The sequence below is a fragment of the Erythrolamprus reginae genome, chromosome 1 (assembly GCF_031021105.1).
Source record: "Erythrolamprus reginae isolate rEryReg1 chromosome 1, rEryReg1.hap1, whole genome shotgun sequence".
NCBI lineage: Eukaryota > Metazoa > Chordata > Lepidosauria > Squamata > Dipsadidae > Erythrolamprus > Erythrolamprus reginae.
The window spans coordinates 321,373,347-321,387,863 of NC_091950.1; the positions used below are offsets into that span (position 1 = coordinate 321,373,347).

The 14,517-nt window shown below is 42.0% G+C and overlaps 1 protein-coding gene across 1 annotated transcript in view; it reads left to right on the forward strand.

Annotated features, from left to right (window-relative positions):
• PPP1R14C (protein phosphatase 1 regulatory inhibitor subunit 14C) overlaps positions 1 to 1,939 on the forward strand; it is a 77,398-nt gene extending 75,459 nt beyond the window's left edge. The window contains exon 4 of the mRNA XM_070740037.1: positions 608 to 1,939. Coding sequence (XP_070596138.1) covers positions 608 to 682 — 75 coding nt within the window. The 3' untranslated portion in view covers positions 683 to 1,939. The remainder of the gene's footprint in view (positions 1 to 607) is intronic.
• Positions 1,940 to 14,517: the final 12,578 nt, after the last annotated feature.

A 14,517-nucleotide genomic window follows, 5' to 3' on the forward strand; every position in this document is an offset into this window, starting at 1 on the left:
GATCAAAATTCAGGCACTTGGCAACTGATTCATACACTGCTCAAAAAAATAAAAGGAAACTTAAACAATACAATATAACTCCAAGTAAATCAAACTTCTGTGAAATCAAACTGTCCACTTAGGAAGCACCACTGATTGACAATCAATTTCACATGCCGTTGTGCACATTCAACTTTGTACAGAACAAAATATTCAATGAGAATATTTCATTCATTCAGATCTAGGATGTGTTATTTGAGTGTTCCCTTTATTTTTTTTGAGAGTAGTATATTTATGACGGTTGTGGTATCCCGAGGTTATGTGTTCCGCTTTGGTGACCTTTCTGACAAGCAAAATCATTAACAACCATGTTAGTAACTTAACAACTGAACTGATTCAATTAACAACCGTGAGAAGAAAAGTTGTAAAATGGGGCAGAATTCACTTCACAAGTGTTTCACTTAGCAACAAAAAGGTGGGGCTCAATTGTGGTTGTAAGTCAAGGACTTCCTGTATTTCATATTGTTAAGAACAGTGGAGGGTGGAAGATACTTGCATCTCTGAAGATACATACAATTATTTTTAATCAGTGATTTCACCACCACCCTTCTTCTTCTTCTTTTTTTAGGATTTTATTAAAGAACTTCTAACTCGGATAAGAGGAATGAGGAAACTGAGCCCTCCTCAAAAGAAGAATATATAAGTGAACATGGAGTTCTCTTGAGAGAAGTGATCAATAAACTGGAACTATTAAATAGGACACCTGCTAGTTTGGTCGTTATGAGCAATTTTCTCTTTTTTGGTTGAATTCTGACATTTTAAAGAATCCAACCCCTTCTGTTTAAGGCAGTTTTTTCAAGTGTGATTTTATTTTATCACAGATAGCAACGTTACGGATGCTGCTTTTACTACCTGCGGATGATCAAGATAGATGGGAAAACATCCATTTTAGAGGGACTTTCCCAGGCAGTAATTCTGCCTGATGTAAAACTACTAGGGAAACGCTGCTCCTTTACAACCAGCTTGATCATTAAGTTGTACACCGGACTCATGGATGTTAAGGTTCTTGTGCTTGTGTACATAAATTATCAAGTGAGTGTTACTATTGATTCACATCGGTGGAAACGAAATGCGCTCTAAGTAACAATATAAACCGAAGTTATAACCAATGTGGTGTTGCGGGCAAGGGAGAGGGAGGGGTGGGATGCAGTTTGTTCAATGGGGATGCTGCCATTGTTAAAGCATTGCAACAAATGCCTCTATTCACAAAGCAACACATAAGAAAACTGGGGTCCAAGGGCTTGATTTTTTTAAAGGTACTATTACCAACTTTGAGGTTCAGCCAGATATAATATCTCATCATTTTATGAACTGATAGAATTGATCAACCTACTGCTAAAGGATCTGATAGGACAGCAAGAAAAAAAGGTCAACACAATTTTGGAGAGAGACTATCTCCATAGACATCTTGGAAAGAGAGGGAATGGAAGTCAACCCACCCCTTCTTATAATAAGAATATCCAGCTGTTGTTTCCTATGTTGACATCCAACTTGGTAGGTTGGCTGGTGACTGGTTGGCTAAGTGATCTAGGTTGTAGCTTGTTCCCCAAACTCTTCAGGAAAAAAACATTCTTTGTTCTAATCCAGTGTTTCTCAACTTTAGCAACTTAATAGCATGCTGGCTGAGAAATTCTGAGAAGTCGGGAGTCCACACAGTTTAAAGTTTGCCGAGGTTGAGAAACACTGATGTAATATTTCACAAGCTACCATCTGCTGGTAGATGCTAGTCTGGCATTTTATATCAAGGGTGCTCTGAACATAATTTTATTTTTTAAAAAAAGAAGAAATACATGTTTGTGGACTTTATGTATACTGGCAAGCTTTTTTAAATGTATTTAATTTTGTAATGTTTTATTAATGACTTTATTTACCAGATATTTACTCAAATAAATGCAACAAATTGAGATGTTGTTATGTATATATTAACTGTTGACAGAAAACTGGAACATGAAGGTGAAAAAGCTATTTTAACATTTGGGTAGGTGATTAACAACTTGATGAACTATATCCACATTGTTTCCTAAGGCAGTGATGGAGAACCTTTTTTGGTTCATGTGCCAAAGGAGAGGCACACGTGAGTGTGCCCACATTCATAATTCGTGCATGCACATGTGACATCCTGCCCCCAGTACGTGATGGCACGCCTGTTTTTTGCTCTTTCCAGGCTTCAGAGCCTTTCTAGGAGCCTGGGGAGGGCGAAAATGGGCTTCCCCACCTCCCTGGAGGTCCTCTAGAGCAGTGATTTTCAACTTTTTTGAGCTGCGGCACATTTTTTACATTTACGAAACCCTGGGGCACATTGAGTGGGCAGGGGGGGGGGCGGCTAAAAAAAGTTTGGACAAAAAAATTCTCTCTCTCTCTTCCTCCCTTTCATTCTATTTCTCTGTCCCTCCCTCTTTCTCTCCCTTCCTCTTTCTTTCTCTCTCTCTCCATCCCTCTTTCTTTCTCTTCCTTCCTTCCTCTCTTTTTTGCTCTCTTTCTCTCTCCCTCCCTACCTCCCTCTATGTCTTTCTCTCTCTCTCTCTCCTTCCCTCTCTCTCTCTCTGTTGCTTTCTTTCTCTCCCTTGTTCTCTTTCTCTCTCGCTCGCTCTTTCTCTGTCTTGCTTTCTTTCTCTCTTGCTTTCTTTCTCTCTTTCTTTCTCTCTCTCTTGCTTTCTTTCTCTCTTTCTTTCTCTCTCTCTTCCTTTCTTTCTCTCTCTGAGCTTTGCGGCACACCTGACCATGTCTCACAGCACCCTGGTTGAAAAACACTGCTCTAGAAGCTGGAAACATTCCATTTGTCAACCTCTGGTTGAACAGGATGTTCTGGTTTTTTTGCTTTCCCCAGGCTTCAGAGCCTTTCTAGTAGCCTGGGGAGGGCGAAAACGGCCTTCCCCACCCCTTCTAGAGGCTGAAAATAGGCTGTTTTCTGACTCTCAGTGAGCCCAGAAGGCCCGAAAATTGGCTGTCGCATGCATGTGAGGCGGACCTGAGCTGGCTCTATTGGCCTCTTTTGGCCCACGTGCCATAGGTTTACCATCACAATCCTAAGGAGTTTACACACATATATACCCTTCAACAGCTTTCCTCTATTTTCAGAATTATTTTTAAATCCTACAGTTATCTCAATGGCAAAATTTCATGAAGAGGAGTGTCTTTCCCAAGCATATTGTGCTTTGTTTTAATACTGTGAGTTACATAAAGAGATGTAAAACCTTTCTCCTCCTCGCTTGAGCCAACTCATGTCCCACATACTGCTCTAAAGTACACATGAAAATATGTTTTATTTCATCCCCTGCATTTTGTTTGAATCTTAGAATTTTATTAAAATGCTTTTGGAATCGCGGTTAATAGAAATAACTGGAGAAAAATGACACACAGCCTCCTTTAGAACGAAGAATGCTAAGTGGTATTTAAAAGATTACAAAGAATTAGCTATCTAGATCAGTTGCTGATCTAGTGTTGTTTTGTGACCTTGATTATTTTAATCCTGAAATAATTACAGATGAATTTTAACAGATGTTCCTGACCTATAAATAGTAATTAGCATAATTACACATTTTCTTACAAATAGTCACTTAAGGTGGGAAGGAGGTGGCAATATTGGGGGTCTGTCTCATTTAAAAAGCTGAGCAAAAATGTTCTTGCTACGTTTAAGTTGATGGGAATGGAAACCATTGGGGAAACGATTTGGCCAATATGAGGTTTTATTCTAATTTCATAATCCTTGCATTGTTCTAAAACAGCTTGGCAACTTTAAAACTTGTGGACTTCATCTCCCAGAATTCTCCAGCCAGCACATATAACTGGCTGGAGAATTCTGGGAATTGAAGTCCATAGGTCTTAAATTTGCCATGTTCGGAGACCCTTGTTCTAAGACAAGAGAGGAATTAGAGACATACTTTTCCATGTATTTATTTATTTATTTATTTATTGGATTTGTATGCCGCCCCTCTCCGCAGACTTTAAACTTTTTTTTTTAAATGGTATAACATTATTACGGTAATTAAAGAAATTCATTAACGATCACCATAAAGATCATCAGTTGAATGCAAGGGAGACTATATGCACTTTCACACTGCCATTGTGTTTCACTTAAAAGTGACTTGAAGTAACTCCATAGTAATGCTACCACTCCCACTCCATATCCATAATTTACCCTATGTGACGTTGGCTGGTCATATACAGTGATAATAAAACTGATAATTTGTTTACAGGCAAATGAGGGATGGGTAGGGCAAAGGTTTCCACGAATGGAAGAACAGATTGCCCCACAAGTTCAGCAAAACTAGCAGTATAAAGGTTTTGCTTTAGTTTCAGATGTAAAACAGGAACAAGAGCAAGCAAATTTGATTCCTTAACAAAACTGATAAAAATGGAATTGCAGATCCCATTCCAGTACTTCCTCTGATACTCCATAAGGCCACATCTTCAGTTATGCTTACACAGGTCTGTATCTTTACTGCTGTTGTTCCCCCCCCCCCCCATTAAATAGGAGAGGGGAAGAATCTAATTAAAAACACCTTCAAATAGAGAAGTGATGATTGTATATGGTGGAGAAGATGTTTTTTTTTCTGTTGACAATTTTGGGGTTCTAGTTTATATTATATTAGATTATATTAGATTTATTGGATTTATATGCCGCCCCTCTCCGCAGACTTGGGGCGGCTCACAACAATGGCAAAAACAGTACATAGTGACAAATCTAATAATTACCAATCTAATTACAGTTTTAGGTTAAAAAATTCAAAAAAGCAACCCCAATATATATAAAAAACAAGCACACAATCAATCAAACACCAAAACAACATGGGCAAGGGGGAGATGTTTCAATTCCCCCATGCCGGATGGCAGAGGTGGGTTTTAAGGAGTTTATGAAAGGCAAGGAGGGTGGGGGCAATCCTAATCTCGGGGGAGCTGGTTCCAGAGGGTCAGAGCCACCACAGAGAAGGCTCTTCCCCTGGGTCCCGCCAGACGACATTGTTTAGTCGACAGGACCCGAAGAAGGGCAACTCTGTGGGACCAACCGGTCGCTGGGATTCAAGCGGCAGAAGGTGGTCCCGAAGATATTCTGGTCCGGTGCCATGAAGGGCTTTATAGGTCATAAACAAAACTTTGAATTGTGACCGGAAACTGATCGGCAACCAATACAGACTGCGGAGTGTTGGAGTAATATGGGCATATTTGGGGAAGCCCATAATTAGGTTTAGGTTTAGGTTTAGGTTTATTGGATTTATATGCCGCCCCTCTCCGCAAACTCGGGGCGGCTCACAACAATAATAAAAAACAGTACAGTACACAATACCAAATCCAATGCCCACCCATCCAGATTCCAATTGAAATTAATAATCTCATAAAAAACAGTATATATAAAAAACAGGCACACAGTCAATCAATCAACAAAACAACATGGGCAAGGGGGAGGTGTTTTAGTTCCCCCATGCCTGACGGCAAAGGTGGGTCTTAAGGAGTTTACGAAAGGCAGGGAGGGTGGGGGCAATCCTAATCTCAGGGGGGAGCTGGTTCCAGAGGGTCGGGGCCCCCACAGAGAAGGCTCTTCCCCTGGGTCCCGCCAGACGACATTGTTTAGTCGACGGGACCCGGAGAAGGCCAACTCTGTGGGACCTAACCGGTCGCTGGGATTCGTGCGGCAGGAGGCGGTCCCGAAGATATTCTGGTCCGGTGCCATGAAGGGCTTTATAGGTCATAACCAACACTTTGAATTGTGACCGGAAACTGATCGGCAGCCAATGCAGACTGCGGAGTGTTGGAGTGATATGGGCATACTTGGAGAAGCCCATAATTGCTCTCGCAGCTGCATTCTGCACGATCTGAAGTTTCCGAACACTTTTCAAAGGTAGCCCCATGTGGAGAGCGTTACAGTAGTCGAGCCTCGAGGTGATGAGGGCATGAGTGACTGTGAGCAATGACTCCCGGTCCAAATAGGGCCGCAACTGGCGCACCAGGCGAACCTGGGCAAACGCCCCCCTCACCACAGCTGAAAGGTGTTTTTCTAATGTGAGCTGTGGATCGAGGAGGACGCCCAAGTTGCGGACCCTCTCTGAGGGGGTCAATAATTCCCCCCCCAGGGTAATGGACGGACAGATAGAATTGTCCTTGGGAGGCAAGACCCACAGCCACTCCGTCTTGTCTGGGTTGAGTTTGAGTTTGTTGACACCCATCCAGGCCCCAACAGCCTCCAGGCACCGGCACATCACTTCCACTGCTTCGTTGACTGGACATGGGGTGGAGATGTACAACTGGGTATCATCGGCATATTGATGATACCTCACCCCATGCCCTTGGATGATCTCACCCAGCGGTTTCATGTAGATATTAAATAGCAGGGGGGAGAGGACCGACCCCTGAGGCACCCCACAAGGGAGAAACCTCGGGGTCGACCTCTGACCCCCCACTAACACCGACTGCGACCGACCGGAGAGGTAGGAGGAGAACCACTGAAGAACAGTGCCTCCTACTCCCAACCCCTCCAGCCGGCGCAGAAGGATACCATGGTCGATGGTATCGAAAGCCGCTGAGAGGTCAAGGAGCACCAGGACAGAGGACAAGCCCCTGTCCCGGGCCCGCCAGAGATCATCCATCAACGCGACCAAAGCAGTTTCCGTGGTGTAGCCGGGCCTGAATCCAGACTGCTGAGGACCTAGATAATCGGCTTCATCCAAGGACCGCTGGAGTTGAAGTGCCACCACCTTCTCGACAACCTTCCCCATGAAGGGAAGGTTGGAGACTGGACGGTAGTTATTAAGCACGGCTGGGTCCAGGGAAGGCTTCTTGAGGAGGGGGCGCACAACCGCCTCCTTATAAAGTGGCGGAAAGGACCCCCTCCCCAAGGAGGCGTTGACAATCTCCTGGACCCAGCTCCGTGTCACCCCTCGACTGGCCGAAACCAGCCAAGAGGGACACGGATCCAGTAAACAGGTGGCGGAACTCACAGCTCCAATGGCCTTGTCCACTTCATCAGGTGTCACCAAGTCAAACTCCTCCCAGACAGATGGACAAAGACGTTTAGCCCCAGTCACCTCGACTGACTCATTGTCAGTCGACTCTGTTTCACAATTGGAGTCGAGGTCTGCTCGGATCCGGGCGATTTTATCAGCGAAAAACGTGTTAAAATCCTCGGCACTACTCTGCAAGGGCTCTCCAACTCCCCTCTGATTAAGAAGGGAGCGGGTTACCCTAAACAGAGCGGCCGGGCGGGATTCCGCTGATGCAATCAAGGCGGCATGATACGCGCATCTTGCCGCCTTGAGCGCCACTTTGTAAGTCTTAATATGAGCTCTTACAAGTGCTCTTACAAGTGCTCTTACATAATTGCTCTCGCAGTTGCATTCTGCACGATCTGAAGTTTCCGAACACTTTTCAAAGGTAGCCCCATGTAGAGAGCATTACAGTAGTCGAGCCTCGAGGTGAAAAGGGCATGAGTGACTGTGAGCAATGACTCCTGGTCCAAATAGGGCCGCAACTGGCGCACCAGGCGAACTTGGGCAAACGCCCCCCTCGCCACAGCTGAAAGATGTTTCTCTAATGTGAGCTGTGGATCGAGGAGGACGCCCAAGTTGCAGACCCTCTCTGAGGGGGTCAATACTTCCCCCCCCCAGGGTAATGGACGGACAGATGGAGTTGTCCTTGGGAGGCAGAACCCACAGCCACTCCGTCTTATCCGGGTTGAGTTTGAGTCTGTTGACACCCATCCAGGCCCCAACAGCCTCCAGGCACCGGCACATCACTTCCACTACTTCGTTGACTGGACATGGGGTGGAGATGTAAAGCTGGGTATCCTAAATGCTTCTCCCCAGCCTCTCAAAATATTCTATAATCATGTGTAAGGTTAGGCAGACACTTTCTTACATGAATACAACACACTGTTTGGACTTCAGCAAACAAGGAACAAAGAAAATTCAAGTGTTATTTTCTATGACTTCTTCGCATAAATAATCCCATCCAGAATCAAGACTTTCACTGCACTTTGGATCATAATGGTAGCTTGATTCCTCATGAATTGGCTGTCTTTTACTGATCAGTGGGGAACAGCAATTTCGTTGTCTTAAATCTGTGACTTGTTTTCAACTAGCTTTTGGCCTCTGGATCCAAAAATAACCACAGTTTTTGTCTATCATGTCAGCTTTTTAATCTACGGGATACCCTCAAAAGTCATACAAATTATACATATAAAGGAAAGTAATGTAAAAACTTATACTGTTTATAAAGAATAATTTTATTCATACAAAGGCTATAATAGTTACTGCAAGTTAAATTGTGTTCATACCAATAGTTGTTTTTTTAATCAAATGGTAATTATGTTAAGGTAATTTTTTTCGCTTATACCTTTTTCTGGAGTGTTTAATCTGTGGACATTCTCGCTTGATGCTCCAATAATAGTCAGCCATCATATGTACATCACATCTACCTTGATACCCTGCCTCCATGACCTTTAAATCTTGGTGAAATGGCTCACCCTGCTCATCACTGACTGCACCAAGATTTTCCAGGAAGTTAGCAAGATGGCTATGTAAAAAATGCAATTTGGTGCTCATGTTGCAACCTCATGTTCTGTCGAGGTCTCTGGTAGAATCCTCCTGAAAATTCACAGATACAAATTTCAGACACACACACGTTTGAAAATTCAAAACAATGTTCTTTATACCGAAAATCCAAATAAACTAAGCTCTCTTTTTGTATAGCAAAGAGCACTGGTCTCCAAGCAAACTGGTAATTTGTACAAGTCCCTTATCAGTTCTGTGATACTTAGCTTGCAGCTGTGAGGCAATTCACAGTCCTTCTTCTTTCACAAAGTGAAACACACTTGGCTCTGGTTTAGTTTCAAAGCGGGGAAAAATGAGTACACAAAGGTCGAAGTCAGCAAGGCAGGCACGAAACACAATGATCAGATAATCCTCCACAATGGCCAAACCCATGGGCTGCTATTTATAGCAGCCTCACTAATTACCACAGCCCCACCCAACCACAGGTGGCTTCATTTTCTTTGATAATAATCTCTCAGTTGTTGTTGCCTATGCATCGCTCTCCGCATGCGTGGCTGTATCATTAACTCTTGTTCCGAATCCAAGGAGCAGCTAGATAATTGATCTCCTTCTGAGCTGTCTGCCACACACTCCTCCTCCCTGTCACTCATGTCTTCTTGGTCAGAGGAGCCTTCATCAGCAGATTCCACCGGGAGCAAAACAGGCCTGCGGCATGTGGATGTCTCCCCCACATCCACAATCCTTGGGGCAGGAGCTGGGCCAGAGCTAACCACAACACCTCATAACCTCATAATTCTCATAAGGTATAGAGAAAAAACTTGACATAGTAGAAGAAAACTACCGTAACTACAGTTTTGAAACCAGCATGCTTAATTAACTATAAAAAACCCTCAAAAATCAAACTCAACAGAAATTGTGTTACAAATTGTTCCCCAGTGAATCAATCGGATTACAGGTGTTCGGATGGGCAAAATGGTGAAGGTAAGAGAGGAGGGGGAGAGGCCTTTGAAAAAGACGTACCATTTAGAATGGACGGATTTTATTTTTATCATCTGGCAGCATAGTAAAAGCCTCAGTAATAATCTCTTCTTTAATCTGGGCTAGAAATGGCTCTTTTACTTCACTCTACAGTATTCACAAATGTTCTTGATGGTTAAGTAAGTATGGTGTGGAGCTAAATTGTTATTATTCAGGTGATGGGCAACTAGAAATGAGAATTTCAAAAAAATTAGTTCCATTCACAAGGGTCTTGTTGGCTAAGCAGATATGGTGTTGAGCTAAATTATTGGGGCAACGAGCAACTTTCTTGTTTTTAAGGATATTTGATTTTAAAAAAGTAAACACCATACTATTAGGGCAGCCCACAAAATGAATGTGATGGCCGCCTTCTTTGTCTTGGAATAACTTGGAAGCATTTGTTGCCCAATGTGCATGAGAGAACAGAGAACACAAAGCAATTGTTCACTATTTCAGACTTTTAATTGTCTGAAACTTTGAATCACATCTATGACGAAATATAAAAACTGGTACCATTGGCTGAAAATCCATATTTAATGTCCTATTCATTGCCAATTACAAACCTAGTAAGGTTTGTTTGAATGCTTTCAATTGCACAGTACCGTCATGCCTAAAACAGCTTCCTCTTATGAATATGTTTCTGGAAACTTTTAGCATCACTATCAATCCCCTCTTACAGTAAACCAGGAAACTGCTAAAAAGCAGCGTCTGTTTCTTTCGCCTTCTGGAAGCATAAAACGGTTAGTGTTGTGGCTTGCACTCCTCCAGATTACGCATGCTGAAAATTCTTTGGCCTGTACGAAGTATCAAATTGGATTTAAAATAATTCCTTGGCTGATTTCCTGCTGGAGTTTAAAGGGCTGGATTCTTCCCTAGAGCCACGGCGTAGCTTGGAGTTTGGAGCTACTGTAAAATGGCGTAACAGAGGTGCATTACCAGATCTCTCCTTTTTCCATCCTCCCTCCATCATTCTAGCGCCACCCCCAGAATCCAGGAAGTGATCACTTTGGTGTGCTTAGCAACCTGCCGGTATACGTGACGTCAAAGCTCCACCTCCAGAATCCCTTCATGGGATTCCCCAGCTCCTTTTGTGCCTCCCCGTCCCAGCCTCCCACCCAGCCGACAGCTCCTCGGTGTTTGCCTTCCTCCACCATCACTGACGCCCGGCTCCTCCTCCTCTTCTCAGCAGATGACAGCCAGGCGGTGGCGCTTCGCGGTGCCCAGCATAAGTACCAAACCGGAGCACAAATTTTAAAAAAAATCGGGTTCGGGTTCGGCATGCTGAACACCACAAAATTCAGTACGAACCCGAATTGTGCAAGTTCGGTTTGCCCAACACTACTTATGACTACAATTGAGTCCACAATTTCTGTTGCTAAGCAAGGCAATTATTGAGTTTTTGTCTCATTTCATGACTGTTAAGCTATTTATTTATTTATTTAGATTTCATTTTATTTTTTAAATATCTTTATTGAATATTTATGTTTAAAAACAGAAACAAAAACAGAAAAACACAAGCAAAAGTAAAAAAATACATACAAAAACATACAGATTTATAATATATAGATTACTTTGGTATAAGAACTTAAGCATCTGACAGTTAACATATATGCCAGCTATCCCACTGGTCCTTATTCCTTACAGCCTATTTATATTTGTTCTATTTCATTTTCAAACTTTCTTATAATATACATTTCATAAAATACATCTCATTGTATTTCTTTTTCTGGGTTGTAATGTTTCCAATGACTCTGAATTGGTATTTCACTAAGACTCAATAAGTGAGTTTAGCACTATTTATTCAGATGTCTATTTCTCCCTTCTCAACTGACTCAGGGCGGCTTACAGCAGAATAAATAAAATTACAAAATGCGTGAGAAATCTCATATTTAAAATACTGAAAATTCTAAAACCCCATTATTCCTAAAAAAAACCATCATCCACATTCATTCAACAGGATTTAGCATCGGCTGGAATTAGTTCTTAACACTCACGGATGCCATGCCTGCCGGCAAAGATGGGTCTTCAGGGCCTTGCGAAAGGCCAGGAGGGTAGGGATGGTACGTATCTCCAGAGGGAGTTGGTTCCAAAGGCTGGAGCCACCACAGGGAAGGCTCTTCCCCTAGGCCCCGCCAGACAACATTGCCTGGCCGACAGGACCTGGAGAAGGCTCACCCTGTGTGACCTGACCAGTCGCTGGGATACATGAGGCAGAAGACAGTTCTGTAGGTAATTTGGTCCTAAGCCATGTAGAGCTTTATAGGTCATAACCAACACTTTGAAGTTAGTAACAAGTATTAAGGGGATCTGGCTTCTCCATTGACTTTGCTTACCAGAAGGTCACATAAGGTGTTGATGACACTGCAACCGTCGCAAATGCATTCCAGTTGCCAAGCATCAAAATTTTGATCACATGACCATGGGGATGCCGCAATGGTGGTAAGTATGAAAAACAGTCACAAGTCATTTTTTCCAGTGCCTTTGTATCTTTGAACAATCATTAAACAGATGGCCATAAGTCAAGGACTACCTAGTATGTATTAATTTGAAAGTATTGGCATCTTCCTGGCCATTGAATCTGTTAGGTGTCTTATCATCTCCTCACTGGAGCAATAGGAACTTGTAGAGTTAAAAACAAGCTGTAAAATTATCCTAGAGTTTATTCTCCTTGTTGAAGAGATCTACAACATCTACAGAACATCTGACTTTGATAGATTCATTTCTAAGACTATAATTGTTAGTTTAAACCAATGTTTCTATGATATGGGTACAGCCCAGGATAGGTCACATTTTGGCAGCAAAAGCTTAATTTTATGACTGTTTCAGCTGCTGTGCTAACTTTGAAAGTGGCACAGTGGTTCAGGGAAAAACTGAAATAATAACACAAGTAGCTTGCAGTCCCTAGGAATTTATGCCAATTTTTCTATGTGTCTTTAAAATGCCACAAGGATTCTTTGCTTTTGCTGCCGGAGATTACTCTGCATGGACTACCAGAGGGAAATTGTCGCAATGGAAAGAAACATCTGGGATCTTCTAGCCCAGGGGTGTCCAACCTTGATAATTTTAAGACTTGTAGACTTCCTACAGTTGTGGACATCAATTTCCTTGTTCTAATCCAAGCTTTCTGAGCCTGGCTTCTTTAAGATGAGTGGATTTCAACTCTTACAATTCCCTGGTTGGGATTCTAGCCTAGTGCTTCCCACCTCTTTTCTTGGCTGCCTGATTATAGAAAGGGATCACAGATGTTCTATTCTAGTTGTTTGCTAATGCCAGCATTTGGCTTAGTGCCTTAATCCATAGACGTTTAATGCATATTACAGTGTATTGCACAAACTGTACAAGCACTCTGTGCATATGCTTTTCTAAGAGTTCCAGCAGATCAGGCAAAGTATTTTGACTTTTGCGGTGTCAAAGCTGGGGCAGATAAACCAAGAGTAAGTTACAAAGACCAAAGCATTTAACAAAGGAGTCTCAATTTATAATTTGTAATAAACAAGTATGCAGTATTTATTGATTGTACAGTGGTACCTCTACTTACAAACTTAATTTGTTCCGTGACCAGGTTCTTAAGTAGAAACATTTGTAAGAAGAAGCAATTTTTCCCATAGGAATCAATGTAAAATCAAATGTAATGTGTGCAATTGGGGAAACTACAGGGAGGGTGGAAGCCTTGTTTCCTTCCAGGAGATTCCTAGAGAGGCCCCACAGACGCTTCTACTGCCTTTTCTGGTTACAGTTTCGGAGGCTCAGGTTTGTAAGTGGAAAATGGTTCTTGAGAAGAAGCAAAAAAATCTTGAACACCTGGTTCTTATCTAGAAAGGTTTGTAAGTAGAGGCGTTCTTAGGTAGAGGTACCACTGTACTTTATTTAAATAAATTGCCATTTAGATTACATCCATTTTTATTTTCCCCTCAGTTGGGTCTAGTTATTCAACCCCTGGCACATTACCTAAAATTGTGTTCAGTCCTTGGGACAATAAGGGTTAGTTTGGAATGATGTTTGTTGGAAGGCAGACAAGATTAAGTGATTAAAGGGACATAGCCTTGCTTTATTGATGGAATTTTAATGCCTTCTCCCATTTGTAAGGTTCACTTGTTTTTTTTACAATTTCTTCTAACATTTTTCCTTCCCAAAATCATTGAATCATTGGATTTCCATGTTGGGCATTCTTCTTTGAAAATACCCTTTGTGACAACTATCTCTGGTTTAGTTCCTGTTGTTTAAAAAATTGGACATGGATCTGACTATAGAACACATTTGTTGTTTTCACATAGGAATGAAAACTAATAATTTCCAAAACAGTCAACTGTGCTATTCACCATAGTGCTACGGACTAAAGGCTCCATGGAATTTTCTCTCACTTGGGTTGTCCTAATTGGACATGGGACATTGTTTAAGCAATCATTCTTGGAGTAAAAAAAAAAAAAGTCTAGCAAACTTTCTCTAAGCAGAGATTTATGATGCTTCCTATTGCTTCCTGTTGTTATTAAACCGGAGGAAACCAACTCAAGATAGAATACACTATATATAAGCTTCCAAGTTTCGCGTTCTGAAAATTACAAAGGACTTGCTTTAGGTTTCCATGTCAACAGCTTACAGGACTGGAGAGTACTTAATGCCTTTATGATGTCTAGCTTTTTCTTATTGAGTATCCTCTCTTTGTCTCAGCTTGGGGTTTAGAAAGTGGATTGAATCAAATGCTTGTAAAAGCTCCTGCATGGCTTTCTGGCTTCTCTTTCCAACAATACCTTCAAACTCTTCTGCAAATTAGTAGAATCGCTGAGAATTGAGCCGTGTATGACTTTAATAAAATATTATGACTACATTTGGCACCAAAATTTGATTTCCCATTTCAATTCTGGGAAATTTCGTGCTTGACAAATGTAGATGAGTGTAATGCCTAAAGGAATTACAGTATATTAAAAGGATGTTATTCCCTGTCAATTACTTAAAATTTGCAAAATATACAGTATATATA